General features: G+C 41.8%; 1 protein-coding gene across 13 annotated transcripts in view; it reads left to right on the top strand.

Annotated features, from left to right (window-relative positions):
- Positions 1-14878, top strand: part of WNK2 (WNK lysine deficient protein kinase 2) — a 115453-nt gene that overhangs the window by 68705 nt on the left and 31870 nt on the right. For 9 of the 13 annotated variants that reach the window (XM_042806967.1, XM_042806969.1, XM_042806966.1 and 6 more), the window contains 9 exons: positions 1067-1606; positions 4084-4383; positions 7148-7197; positions 9666-9831; positions 9912-10028; positions 10187-10354; positions 10594-10639; positions 11823-11939; positions 12413-13494. In XM_042806967.1, the coding sequence (XP_042662901.1) occupies positions 1067-1606; positions 4084-4383; positions 7148-7197; positions 9666-9831; positions 9912-10028; positions 10187-10354; positions 10594-10639; positions 11823-11939; positions 12413-13494 (2586 nt within the window). The remainder of the gene's footprint in view (positions 1-1066; positions 1607-4083; positions 4384-7147; positions 7198-9665; positions 9832-9911; positions 10029-10186; positions 10355-10593; positions 10640-11822; positions 11940-12412; positions 13495-14878) is intronic. The other 4 variants (XM_042806963.1, XM_042806961.1, XM_042806968.1 and 1 more) reach the window with 4 other exon arrangements.

Genomic DNA, 14878 nt, shown 5'->3' with positions numbered 1-14878 from the left:
GAGAACTGCATGTGAATGTATGCATTTGAGTAAAGCTTTCCTACTTAATTATTAACATGATTTGCAATTTTTGTGTGGCTATTTTGAGTGCATGCCAATTTAATTAGTCCATAAGAATATAGCTTTTTCCTAGTTCCTGTATATTTCTTTACTACTTGTTTTTGTTTGGTGAAGGAAAAATCTCCTTTGTGAGTAATCCTGTGTCATGCCTAGAGAATCCAGTTAATAGCAGTTAAAGTTGCAATAACTGCTTTTCTTTTTTTTCTTTTTTTTTTTCTTTTGCGCCTTCCCCTCTGGCATATTCTCTTCCCCATCCCAGGCTTAAGAGCATGAGAAATTTTTTTTTCTTCTTCTGAGCTCCTGACTTCACCACTTTCTTTACCACCCACACACCCCCGCCCTAGTTCTCAGCCCTGTTACTGTTTTCAGTAGCAGGGACAGACTCTTTCCTTGGCTGGGAAGGGTTTGTTGGTGCTATTGGTATGTTTGCTAGTGATGGCCACCATGACGTGAAGCAGCTTGCACCAGAGGGGAGAAGCAAGCTGCTTCCATGATGACAGGGTAGTTATGGTCTGCTATGTCACTGGGAGGTTTTGACTGTAAAAACCCTTTTATGAGATCTTCTGTGCTGCCTGGGTTGCAGCCAGCCTGCTTAAAGACAAAGATTTCAAATTGTCTTACTCATTTCAAATTGTCTTACTCAATTTTGCATGAAAGAGTTTTGCATTTCATCTAGTCTGATTCCTTTTAATTTCTGTTAAAATGAAAGCAACTTTTAATTAGCATGTTGCTTGAAGGCTGCAAGCTAGTGTTAGAAATAGTTTTAAGCTTCTAAGGTATAAAAACTTACCACCAAAATGAAAATTTTTCTCATTTACTAATGATTTAAGCATAAATCAGTTCTTACTACTGTTTAAAACCTCGGGAAATGAATGGAAGTGATTAACAAACAGACATAATTATCATCGTGGCACAGGTGATTTTTATGTACTTGTATGGCAAATGAAACTACTTTGTACTGTCAGTGAAAGCACTTGCAATTTATGTGATATTATATTTTTTTCAGATTCCTCAGTTTCCTGTCATTCCTGCAATTACTCCTCTGGCAGGACTTGACAGCCTTCCTCCAAACCTCTCTGATATACCTGCTGCAAATGTGCCCCCCATACCTGCTCCTTCTCAGTATTTTGCTCCAGCTGTGATTTTACCCAGCCTCCCCATGAACCCCACTCTGCCTATGGCACCAAACTCCCCTGCCCTCCCCATGCAGGCAGTCAATCTTCCTCATACCACTGTGGCTTCTTTGGTTTTGCCCTGCCAAACAATAGTGCCAAATATGTCGGCTGCTACAATTCCACTGCTAGCTGTGGCTCCGCCGGGAGTGCCAGCGCTGCCACCGCATCACGGGGTGCCCCAGCTCCCCCAGCAGCAGATGTACCAGACCACCTTCCAGCAGATCATTCCAAGCGAAGCGCCCTCTCCCCATCACCCGCAGAGCACGCAAGCAGCATCCCAGCCGCAGCAGCCTCCACCTCCTCAGTCCCTTCAGCCAAGCGCAATCCACCCTTCAGAGCAGAGTCTGGCTGCGCCCGGGGCCGCTCACCAGGTAATCCGCTGGGCGTGGGGCTGTGTTGGTGCTGGGCCGCAGGGTGGCTGCTGAGCGCGCCCGCATCCCCGCGGCTCGCTCCGTTGTGAGCTCGCAGCGGGGAGGTGTTTCTTCCTCGCTCTGAGGGTGTTTTGTTAACTTCTCGACCTCGGTCTTGGAGGCGGTTGCTAGAGCTGTGAAGTCAGGTGGAGCAGGTGTGAGGTCTTAATCCAGAACCTGATGAATAGCGAGAGGATATAGGGAATAATCTCACGGGCTTTGGAAAGCGAGCAGACAAGAGCACTTCTTGAATTCCCTCTTCCTTCTCCCATCTCAAATATGAAAGAAGCATGAGCTGTCGTTTTCCTGGGGCAGGAGAACAGGCCGAGCCGTGGCAGCAGCTGCGCGGCCTTGCTGATGCCTTTGCTCCGGTCCGCGCGTGATGTGCGGGCTGCTGCATGCTCATGGCGGGAGTGAGAGCTGTTTTGATGCGGAACTGCTTCAAAACAGTGAAGGGGAATGGCCATTTAACAACAGTGCCAGAAAACTGCGTGGGAGAGGTCTATCAGGCAAGAACAGATTCTACCTGCAGACCCTTCCCCCCTTAAAAGAAATTAAGCATAAAATGGAGCTTCTAATATTAGCGCTATTTGCAAGAGAATTGATTCAGGACTTGTTGACAGAGTCTGTAAATACTTCTGTTGCCTCATCGGTGTTATGACAACATGAAAAGCAGTCTGACCCAAGCAGGAGAGAACACAAAATTTGTTAATAGCATTCTTGAAAAGCTGTGTTTTATTACTACATCACTTTGCCATAACATACTGATTAAAATACATAACATCCCATTTCAACCTGTCATATCATGGGATCATCAAAGTAGTACATAATTTTAAAATTTCTCTTCAGCCATGTATTTGGTACAGAAATACTGTTTGCGAAAACATAAGCAACACAGAGCCCGGGATAGTTACCACTGAGTTCATTAGCCCCAGTGTTTCCAATGGCTTTAGAGGGAAATGAATGAGCCCTGTTACGCACAGCAAGCATGGCAAACACCAAAACTGGAGAACTGATATTCCCAGACGGTCTTGACATGGTCATTGTCTATCAAATAGGTATGGAAGAATTGCATAGTAATGTTTCTCAGATAAAAAAAGCTATTGCAGACAAAATGGACAAGTGCAGAGGAATATTCAAAAATTCTTTGTTCTACATCTTCAAGTACTTTTAAGGGAGAGGTATTTCTGTAAATAAAGGTTTTCCAATGCAGTGCTGCTTTGGAAGTTGATGTGTAGCAATTCTGAGTTCAGTTTTGCCCAGGTAAATTATACATTGAAATATTTTGTGAATTATTCTAGTTACGTAAGATTTAAAAAAAAAAAAAATCACTGCTTTTCTGCAATGTACACCACGGTTATTATTCTATCAACCTCCCCTTAGGCAGTCATGTAACTGTTATGTGCTGCAAACCACATCGTGTCTTTATTTTTATCCACATTAAAACCTGGAATAATAATTTTGTCTCATATCCAGAATCTGCAGGGAGCATACTGTAATGAAATCATCTGGCCTAGTTCTTATCTGCGTCTTGATATTTTTTTCATATATTCTCCAAATAGGCTAAATCTCTAGGTGATGATACTTTCAAAAAGTAAAATTAGGCAGTTTTACCTAGTACTAAAAAGCCTTTTTTCTTCCATATTTTCCTTTTTCCTCTCCCACAAGCTCAGTCCCCTTGGAAAAATACATGATGTACATAAAAGGAGAATGTTCTGTTCTTGAACGTACAGCTCAAAAGAGCTGTTATACAGAATAACAACATAGTCTCTAAGGTAGCTGGCAGCTAATCACGTTGGTCCAGTTCCCACAAAGCGCTTACGCAGGCAAGTTATTTTAATGCACTGAAGAAATCCACGGAGACAAATGTAACTTCCTCTGTGTGCATAACGCGAGGAAGTGTTTGCAGGACTGGGGCCTTGGTGCTTAGCATGTCAAGAGTTAAGTTGTGTCTTAAAAGTTGAAATGGAAAGCAATGTGTTCTGTAAGTAAGAATTGGTTGTGTTGTCTATACCAGCTACTGGTTCTATATATATATAGCAAAATTTTTTTAAATCCTAATTTAGATCATTGGTAAAATATATTTTTCTGTGTGTACGTTGTGGTAGTCTCATTGAAAGCAGAGCAAATTATTCAGGACAATGAATTTATCTAAATTTTAATTTCTTAGCAAAATATGGCTTTGTTTCTACAAATTAAACGGGCACCTGAGCAATACACACATTGTGTTAATTGTATAGGAAGAATCCTTAGATTTTTATTTGGTCATTTCAGAGCAAATTTAAACTCTTAAGTAGTTGCCTTTCCAAGCAGAGACCACGGTCTCACGGCAGAATTATAATCCTTTCTCTGAGCTCCAGTGGCTTTAATACCTTGTCATATAAATCACAGGCACTACAAGTAGAAATTTGTTTTAATAGCTGTCTGTTGTGTTACAGCAGATTACTGGACACACTCAGTATGCTTTGGAAGCTGGAGCCCAGGTGACTGTGCAACCTTCGATAGTCATGTCACCACCTTTGCAATTGCAGCCTGAACTGTTGCCTCCCTGCGTCGCTCCAGAAGGCATTTCACAGATTCATGGCAGCCTTGCTACAGCTAGTCCGCCTGTCCCCATAGATCACTGTCTGCCTCTTCAGCCTTCTGCTCTGCTGCAGCTTCAGCCCGATCTTGCCCAGCCGCTGGGTCAGCAGCTCCCGGCTCCCTGCTCAGCTGTCCTGGCAGAGACATCTCAAGAGGTAGAGCTGTTTTCCCCGAAAGTAACTCGCCAACCTCACCCCTAACCTTCATACTCTTTTGTGAAATAACGGGTTTATTTCACAAGGGGAAGATCATCCCCTCTCCCTATATAGAGTTGCTTGTCCTAGATGCTGGCAACTCTGGGTCAGCAAATAATTGGCTATTTCAAATGAAGCTGGAAACTGCATGTTGTGCCTTGTGAAATGTCTCCTTGAAGTAATGAGGCAGCAGGACTAAGTACCTCTTTGTCCGTACCTGGGCACAAACACAGAGATAGAAATTACTTTAGGGGCTGTGGGTCAGTAAGAAGCTGTTCTGTAGAGTTTCATCCATGTTTTGTCCAGTCCTAAGTGTCTCAAGCACTTGTGCAACCAACCATTATTTGCCTTAAACTGCTTCATAATCTGATTCTTCACTATGTAAAAGCTCTTCACGCTCCTCGGCTTGAGCCTTATTCACATTTCATTTAGTGTTGTATCCTCCAGAATTGCCTGAGTTCTAGTCTAGCCCTGGGATTTTTGTTTCTTCAGATACTCATAAGCATTCCTAATTCTCAGTGGTCATATAAGCAAAATACATTTTATTGGTTTTCTTTATAAAATTGTCAGCTCCTCCTGTCCGCTATTTTGACTTTTCTTTCCACTCCCATAATTGTTTAACCTTCAGTCTTGACAGAATGTCACATAACATTTCCTTCTCTTCAACTCTAATAGATATCCATAAGCAAAGCAAAACAAAAGTTTTGACATTTGTACTACATTTCAGGAAATAAATCACATGTATTCTCCACTTCTGAATGGAAATGTCCCTCAGCAATTCTGCTTTCAGAATTGTTCATCTTGAGGCTCTCTTCTGAGCTACCTTTCCTCCCAAAGTAACAATTTCCATCTTTTCAAATGGAATCTTTTGTTTTTACCCATGCTTTCATGCACTTATCGCATGCCTTGACTACATAGTACAGCCTATGAATTTCATTAGAAGTACAGCTTAACTCCTTTTCCAGAAGATGTCCAGTAAGGATATGGGTAACACTGAAACTAGATTCTACTTCCTCATTTTACCTGTACTTCTAGTGGCAGCCTAATTCTCGTCAAATTAAATATTCATGCTGTGATGTAGGACATTTTCTGATGAACCTCTGTATCCTATAGGTTAGATATAGACAGATTCTACCATTTCTGCTATAGCACTTCACTTGCAGAATACCCAAGTAAATCCTGGCTGTGTCGGGCATATCCCTTACTCAAGGTATTTCTTCTCCAGCTGCCTTTTTTCTGTATGGACAGCCCTTGTCAGGGTCAGTGCTGATGCCAAAACTGCAGCCTTCAATGCAGGGTCCGTCCCGTTAGATTCTGGAAATAGGAATGAACCTCATTGTTGTTGTGCAGTGTGATACGGGGGATGCAGGTTGTCGTATATTAACTGAGAAGTCCACTCCCACTGAGGCACATGTCTGTCCTGTCACTTTATCATATCCCTAAGAACATGTAACCACTGTTTTGCTAAATTCATTCTCATATGTCATCTGTAAGTTAACTCCCTTTTCTCTTTCGATTTAAGAAATCAATCCAATATCATAGGATGGTCAAATTGATCAATGTCCTACCCATGCTGGTTTTATGACATACATTGCTAAGGTTTTCTTGAGTGTAAGAGGAGTTTCATATCTGTATATATTTGAAACACTACATTTTGTTGCTACTCTGCCATTACACTGTTTCTTTTGTTTGAACGTGTGGCAGTACTCAACCAAACCAATCTAAATTGGTCAGGCAAAGGAGATTTCGTAAAGCACTTGATCAAGTGCATTACTGAAATCGAGATACATTATGTCTGTGTTCTCACTGTTCATTAATTTTGCAGTTTTACTGAAACTGCAGTCAAGCTTGGCATGGCGTATATGTGGCATTATAAGCAGAGAGTGGGGTTGACTGGTTAACCGCTAAGCTTTTAACTCCAGTCTACCAACTGCTTTGGTATTAAGATAGTGATGACAGTCGAGGGGCTTGTTTCTAGCTGTTTTTACAGGCATATGTTTGTAAATATATATATATAAATATATATAAAATTATATATATATTTTTTTATGTTCGTATTTGGGGTGTGTGTCTAAGTTGATTACAGTAGGACCAGTAGCATCATCATCACAAATTCTGTGAAAGCAGATCTACCCGATGTGAAGGTCACGCTATCGATGTTCGTCCTGTAGCATTGCAACCAGTGAAGAGCTTTCAGGGAAAATTTCTGTTGTGTAGAGAGCAAGAGGACATACGAGTGCAGTGTTTATAAATGACAAATTTTCATCTTTTATTTGTAAGTTCCTCAAATTTTCACAATAAGCCAAATACAATGAAAATACTTAACATTTCGGGAAACTGTGCAAAGCAAATTAGCTTGTACTCCATATCCATTCAAAAGTAAAATTAGGTAGGTGCTGATGTGGATTTGTCCTGCAATCAAGTTTTTTCCATAGTGGTGAGAACCATTGTGTCTTTCACCACCTCTTCTGCTTTAGAGGCAGCAGAAGGAAACTAACAGGTCAGTGGATCTGTCTTACAGTGGTTGTGCACAGATACTCATGCTTTGGACAGAAGTAATGTCAGGAGGGTAAGATGAGACGCTTTTTTTTTTTTCCAGGTTCTAAGAATTGGTTAAACAGAATGGTTTAGGATTACCAGTGTCTCAACAGCAAAACCTTTCTAAAGGTGTTTTTCATCTGCCAATACAATGCATTTACTTAAATTACTTTTTCTTACATTTTAGGAGCAGGCAATACAGGACAAACTTCAAACTCTGTCACAGAGCTGTGAAAGGTATCGTTATAATCTCTTTGGCATAAGAAATGTTTTCTTTCTGGAGCCTGTTTCTCCTTTCTCTTTATAACGCTAGGCCAAATGCCTGACCGCTGCCTTGGCTCAAAGAAAAGTAGCAAGAGCTGACCAGGAGAGGACAGCAAGGTCTCATGTCTAGGGAGAAAGTTGCAAATGTTCTGTATGCAGTATGCCTATTTTGGATCCTCCAATTCTTTTAATTCTTCAGTTTGGGTGCTGCATCCTAGATTTGATATATATACAACAGTTTTCATTTCGGCATGTAACTTCTCTTTTTGTTAAGATAACTGAAGTGGTGCGGTCCCTGGTTTTGCTGTTGAATCTGTATAATGACATGCTACTCTTGTATAATTGGGTGTATAGTTTATTGCCTCTTTGAGAATAAACTGCGTATGCCTGTATCACGTTCTGCAATATTTCCCCAGGTATGTTACAGGGAATGGTGTATCAGTGAGTTGTGTGTTGAGCTGCTCAAAGGTATTGTTAGAATACATGGCCAAAGCCTACCCTGTGGTTTTGCAGTACACAAGGTCACACTCAAGCCTAGTTAATGCTAATGACGGAAGTAATGACAAATAACCTAGAGAGCCATCTCAGCACTCCTCAAAAACGAAAGCAAATTTCAATTTGTGCCAGCCCTCATCATCTTGTTTCTGTACTCAAAAGCAGAAGGGGAAGTAGTAAGGTTTAGAGGAAGCAGTGAGGAAGAGCCCTGGAGAGGCTGGACTGGAGAGAGGCTGGGTAGGGGCAGTGGTTGCTTCTTCAGGGGCAGAACTCCCCAGTCATCTGCTGTTCCCATGCTACAGCTCCTGCTTTGGCACCAGCAGTAAGCCAGACTTTTCAGTGTTTGGAAACACTGAAAAATACAGCTACAAACAGTGTGTATTCATAAGCAGCTGAACGCCTTGCCTATTGCAGGAGCCAGCACCAACTTCATCCTTATTTTGTGGTTAGGATTTTGGTGACCTTTTTCTATTTCCTGAATAGACGAGTTCAGTTCATAAACTTTGAAGACACCTCTCTTACTCTTTTCATTCTCCCCCACCAAAAAAGTTAGCCTGACACAAGTCAATGCAACCCCACAACCTTGAAATGGTTCATTTTTTCCTAAGAACTTTCTGCTTTCAAATACTGCATGGAAAGTGAAATCTAATTCTTCATGACTATAGGTTAGTTCTGGCTATAAACAACTTAGACAAAAAGAACTCGTTTTGTGTATCTAGAGTGTTGTAGAAAGGCACATAAAATTTTCACTTGTCTTTTGAATTCTAATTTGCCTCTTCCAGAATTGTGTTTGAAAAGCTGACTGTTTTGACTGCAGCAGCACAGAGGCTGTCAGCACATATCTTGTAGTCATAGAGGGAGGTCTCTTTTCCAGGTGCATAAGTAACTTGGCACTGGAGCTGGGTTGTGCTTTTGTAGAGTGGAAGGTAATGGCATATGAATCAAACGGCTGGCAATTGCAGCAAAGTATATCCTATGTGCAAAATGTGTTCACTTTCCTAACGTACGAGTTACACCTACAAGGTAGCTGCAAAGGCAGTAGAAATAGGCTGTTCTGTGCGACTAGTGCAGAACAAGAAGTAGAAGTCCGAAATTTAAGAATGGGATCCATAGGTTAGACTTAAATTCTTTTATGCCTGTATGGCTAAATGAACACAGGAATAAATTGTCCAGGAAGGTTAAGAAATCTCACGGGAGCTTTGTAGGATCAGTTTACACAAACCTGTGTGAGGACTGGTTTAGACAGAGCTGATCATACCTTGGGGTAATAAATGGGCCAGATGGCCTTAACAGGTTCCTTCCTGACATGTTTTTTTATGAACCTCTGAAAATTTCCTGCAAATTACTTGCATGTTGATGTTTTCTGTACATGTCATAATAAGGTTGTTAGCAGCTACTGTTTTGGCTGCTAAAAAAAATATACTGTTGCTAGCTGGTCATGTGGGATATTGTGGCATTCTGACCCTCAAGAACTGCAGAGAGGAGAGGCAGTCTCTTATGGGGTGCTGTACCAAATTTTCACTCTTCGTCATCTCTGACAAACATAAACTGACCCTGTTTAGACCTGCTGTGACTGCAGACAGGGCAGGGATTGAGAAAACTGGACCTTAGAAAAACAGGAACTTGTGCAGTTCCGAGAGGGGCTGTAAAGGTCCCTGAAGTGACTGGGAGGATGTAGTGATATATTAAGAATGATGGGACTTTCCCTGTGGTATTGGCAGAAATGTTAATAGATAATTTCTTAGTAGGTGTGGTAGCCAGAGTACATGCCTGACTTGAAGTAGTTCCCTTCACTTACTGAGCATCTTTCAGTCGCTGGCTCAGTTTGGGCCAAAAGAGTGCAGATGTGCATTTTGCAGTCTTTGTTGTGTATCTTACCTATGCGTAACTCCATCGTGTGTGATGGTGGGTTCATTTTGGGGTTTTTATTACTTTCTTTTACAAAGCTACATGAGTCCAGATGTTGCTTCAGGTAAAGAGATGAGTGACAGCTTTGAAGGAGCAATAGGAAGTGGAAAGCAAGAAGGAAAGTCATCGAAGAAACATAAGAAATCCACACGTGCTCGTTCACGCCAGGAGAAGTCCAGCAGACCAAAGCTGACCATACTAAATGCAAGTACAACCGCTTCAAGGGTAAGTTTAGGATTTCCTTGTCTTTGCCAGAAATAACTGTTGTTAATCTTTGCTTGCAGGTTTGTAACACGGGGGATAAGATGGTGGAGTGCCAGCTTGAAACACACAATCACAAAATGGTGACTTTTAAGTTTGATTTGGATGGTGATGCGCCAGAGGAAATTGCCACTTACATGGTAAGACTTGGTGATAGCTGCCCACAGTCTCTTAATGCACCACGTTGCTTCAGCCAACTTCTCATGTGTGCTTGTTGACCGAGCTTTCTGGTAGTTGTGAAATGGGGTATTAATCGAAATGTTACTGTTTTCCTCTTTATTTTGATGTGGCCTAATAGGTAGAGAATGAATTCATATTACAGAGTGAGAAAGAGACATTTATTGAACAAATGAAAGATATTATTGATAAAGCGGAAGATATGCTCAGTGAAGATACAGAAGGAGAACGAAGTTCTGATCAGGGAATGAGTCCCCAACAAGATACTGATAAATTGGAAACGAACGAGGTAAGAAACGTTAAATAAAAGTGTTTTAGTTTGACTCCTTTTTCTTACCAGGCAGTTACTGTAAATTAGCTTTACATCCCGTGTTAAAAAACCCCCACAGTTTATTAGCTAGAAAAATTATGCTTTTACTCCGTTAAGGCTTACACTAGGAGGGCTCCTTGGAATGATGCTGTCTCATATTAATGCAAGAGGAGCTAGTTCTTCTATTGGTTTGGGTTTGTTTTTGTTTTTTTTAACAGGAGAAGCGTCAGTCTCAAATGAAGACACCTGTGTATCAACAAAATGGTAAATGTGCCTTTGAATACAAACTTAATCTCAAGCTTTAAGGCAGTGATGAGTTGATGCAGAAGTTTGCTAGATTCAGGAATAAATCCACCAATTGGTGGTGGTTGGAAATACATCTAGAAATATGGGTGTAACAGTGGGTCCTGCTGTTAGCAACCTGGAAGATCTCAGGGCTAACCTGGATGAATATAACACCTGGGGATGTTTAGGGAAGCCCTGAACTACACAAGCTGATAAGCAGTGGTGGAAAAGTCAAGAAGGTATGGGCAAACAAACTCCTTTCACAACAACTCTGTTTGCAAGAGAAAGCTTAAAGATTGTTTGCATTGGTAATTTCATTGAGACTTCTAACCCATAAGCTTTCAGCTACTGTGGTATTACAAGGGGGATCTTGACCAACAGAACACAGTCGTATCTTATGGGTTTTACAGACAAACTGAATGGGAAGGGAATTGGCCCTTGCTTCTTTCTAAGTGCATGCTGGTGGGAAAAACGAAACCTATGTTGAAGGAATTGTTGTTTCCAAAATTCTTGTTACTGCATGTGGTGCTGTGAATTTGCTCCATGCTGACAGGGAAAGAAGGATAATTTAGAACTTCTTTGACAAGTGCAAAAACTGTGAATCCTCCAAACGAGACTTCCTGTTCAAAAGATCTGGTTTATTTTTTGCCTGTAAAGGTCATATAATTATCTTAGTACAACTTTTTTAACATAACATTTATATTTCTACTAATGCAAGTTAAAAAGTGCGTATAGTTCTGGTTTGCCATATACATATGCCAGGCTTTGAGATAAGATGTGGAAGAAAACACTAGCTGGAAAACTTCCAACGTGGAAAAATTAAGCTGGATAAACTTCACAAAATTACCAAATTTTTTATTGTGGGAAAGCCGTCCATAGTACTGTTAATAAAATTTTCATGTGTGGAACTACTGCCCTTCTAAAAGTATGAACACTTGAAAATAGATTTTCAAATAACTCAATATGTGGCAGAATCAGGAGACACCACTGTCTTCCTCCCAGATGGGATGAGAAATTAGGAGCCATTGATTTTAAAATGGCTAATATTCTAGAAGTTCTGATTTTCTTTCCAAACGTGGAAATTAAAACTAGGTTTTGACAGATGATCTGGAATGAATGGAAACAATTGTGTGTACTTTTTATTTTTTTTTTTCTTCTCTAGTTTTACATACTGGAAAAAGGTGGTTTATTATATGTCCTGTTGTGGAAAACCCTCCTATTGATGCACCAGAATTTTCTCCACCGGTACCTCAGAGTACACAGCAGTCTGAAGGGCCAGGTATTTACAAACTCTTTAGAAAATGTTTTCTTCTCTGAAGCTGCTGTTTCATCTCTCTTCTATTCTCATCTAATGTAGTTGTGATTATTTCACTTCATTTAGTTGGAGGAAGAAATAATTGGTTTTGTTAAGTCGTCATGCATTTTAAGTGTGTTCCTGGTATTGAACCAAATTAGGAATTTTTGAGTTTCAGGGAAGTCTCAGCATTTAACTCTGCCTTTATGCTATAAGGCAGCTGAAGTTCTAGTTGCTGCTGTTTTAATAAGCAGTTTCTTTTCAGGGAAATATTTTTGCATGATCTGCAATTTTAGGTTCTAATTTGACTTCTATAGCAGTTATTTTCTGACAGGAAGCGCTAATGGGTTACGGCTAGATGTGGTTATCACCGCAGCTAGCCAGAAGGTTTTGCAGTGACTTTCTTTTATTCTGTGCAGCTCACTAACAAGTTAACCTGATGTTTGTACTCTTTCTAGACCTGGAGCAGTCAGATGATCAGCAAGCAAGCTCTGCAGTGACAGACCTGCCTGGTGTCTTAGCTGGCCAGCAGCTTCCTCTACAAGCAGGTGTATGTGACAGCCCCATCGGAGCCTCTCCATCTTTGGCACAAGTTCCTGCTGCAGCATCTTCCACCAGCTTGCTGAGCCAGACAGAGTTTCCAGCCCTGACACTACCAGGATCTGTACCAAATGTCCTGGAGCACACAGCTGCTAGCAGTGGTCAGCTGGAGTATTCTCCACTGCAGGCAGGGATTCCAGCTCAGCCAGGCGCTCCTGCTTCTCATGCCGCCTTGCTGGAGGAGCCTTCTGATGCTCCTGTGTCTCAGCCCCTGCAGCCGCAGGCTGACAAGGGCACGTGTGTCCCTGATGTGGAGATAGCATGTTGCAGTGTCGGGCCCCACAAGTCAGTCCTGGCAGCACCCGCAAGGGCAGCAGAGCCCTGCCCGCTCTCCGTGCTCCCAGATGCCATCGTTTTGGAACGGCAGCCTGCGGTGCAGGTCCCTCACCTGCCAGAGGCCAGCCAGCCCGGTGTGGCGCAGCACTCCTTCATGAATCAAGTGTTCCCTGCAGCCACTGCATCCGATCCTCTCGGTCTGGCAGGGTCTCAGCTCCAGAGCCCCACGCAGGTGCTGGTGGCTGCATCCCAGCAGCATGCGGTGCTGTCCCAGGCACAGCCCGCAGCCTGCGCCAGCGTGGGGATCAGCCTGCTGCAGCAGCAGCAGCCGAGCACCGCCGAGTCCGATGGAGAGGGGCCTCCCAGGGTGGACTTCGTTGACAACACAATAAAAAGCCTTGATGAAAAATTGCGCAATTTACTTTACCAGGAATACGTTCCCACTTCTTCTGCATCAGCAGGGACTCCAGAGACCTCTGTCCCATTAGAACATGGTGACAGTGAATTTAACTTACCACCTTTCCCTGAAGATCAAGTTCCCGTGTTGGATTCGAGAGAGCTAGGCCATAATGTTGCAGATACTGTCCAGGAGGTGAAAGCTGCTGCTGAGGCACAGACGGTGCCACTCCTCATACCATCCGAGATCTCGCCCTACCCAACACCGGTTAGTCCAGCAGTGACTGCCCTTTATAGCCCCAAATCCAGCTGTGAGGGACAGCACCAAAGCAGAACTCAGAATCAAGAAGCCTGTGTTAGGACACATGTAGACTTCTTGCTTCTCTAAACATTTTATGTTTCTGCTCTTGGGTGTATCGCTTTCTACCTGCTGACTGCTTTCCAGTGTGAAAGTTCTCTTAAATTTTTACTGTCAGATGCATTCTAACTCATTTTACATAAATGCTTGGTAGTGAAAGCCAAACTTCTCCTTTGGCTTTAAGAGTGGTATAATATCTTAATTCATTCTCTTCCTCTTGTGTCTTGTTTCTAAAGCACGCAGAAATGTGATAATTTTTTTTTTGTAGTTTAAGAATGTAGAACATGTGAAGGGTATAGTTATTCAAATTCTGATGAAGACGATCATGCTTCAATAGGATTTCTTTAAATATATAAATTAATGACAGTGATTGTAATGCCTGCCTCCCAAGTCAGTCTAAATAAATTTAAACACTTAAGGAGCCTTTGCTTTGTTCAAGTGCTGCAGCTAAAGGAAGACACTCCATCATTTGAAGCTTGCTCTGTTTCCAGTAGTGATTTGTTTTGTCTTCCATGAACTTGGCAGAGCAAGACTTCACTGGGAAGCATCTAAGGAAAGCTGGAGCAGGTGTCTGGGTCATTATTTACTCAATGTCCCAACTGTGCACCTGTGTTGTGTTCTTTCAGATAAAATGCTAGGTTAATGAAATGCAACAGATTTGCAGCACTTTCTACTAGAAGATCAGTGTACACCTTACTTGAAAAGTAGCATTACTGGAGATAATTACCTCACCACTAGCAAGGATGAGGCTGTTCCATCCATGTAGCATCAGCTGGATGAACTATATCAACTGCTTGAAAGATGCTGTATGTTACAGGAAAGACTGCTGCACTTGAGTAACTCTTTAGACCATATTGTTTATAATGATAAATGACTGTCTACAACAGATGAGGTTATCTCTATGAAAGGTGTTATGTCTCTCCAGTAATTGGAATTTGTCCTATTAAAGTCTGTGACAATAAGAAAGAGACATAGAATTTCTGAAGACAGATGTACAGACGAAGAATGTACAGTCTGGCTGGAAAAGCAAACCAGTACAAAACTCCAGGCTGATATATATGTGTGTGTGTGTGTATGTTTTATTATTCAGGGCCTCTGTTTTTAGTAACTTAGGCTTCAGTCCTGTATGTGATGCTGCCACTGCTTTTTTTGCCTTCCAAAGGAAAAATCTGTAAGGTCTTCTCCACAGACACTATAAAATAGTTGAATATTCCACAATAGTGTGAGACCAGAGAGAGGGGGAGAGAGAGGGAAAACGCATTGCGTTTCTGCTTTGTGTGTGAGACTGAAATTC

This window comes from Tyto alba, unplaced genomic scaffold (assembly GCF_018691265.1).
Source record: "Tyto alba isolate M040663 unplaced genomic scaffold, T.alba_DEE_v4.0 Super-Scaffold_49, whole genome shotgun sequence".
Taxonomy (NCBI): Eukaryota; Metazoa; Chordata; class Aves; order Strigiformes; family Tytonidae; genus Tyto; species Tyto alba.
The sequence above is the reverse complement of the archived record's forward strand: the minus strand, read 5'-3'. Positions and strand labels throughout refer to the sequence as shown.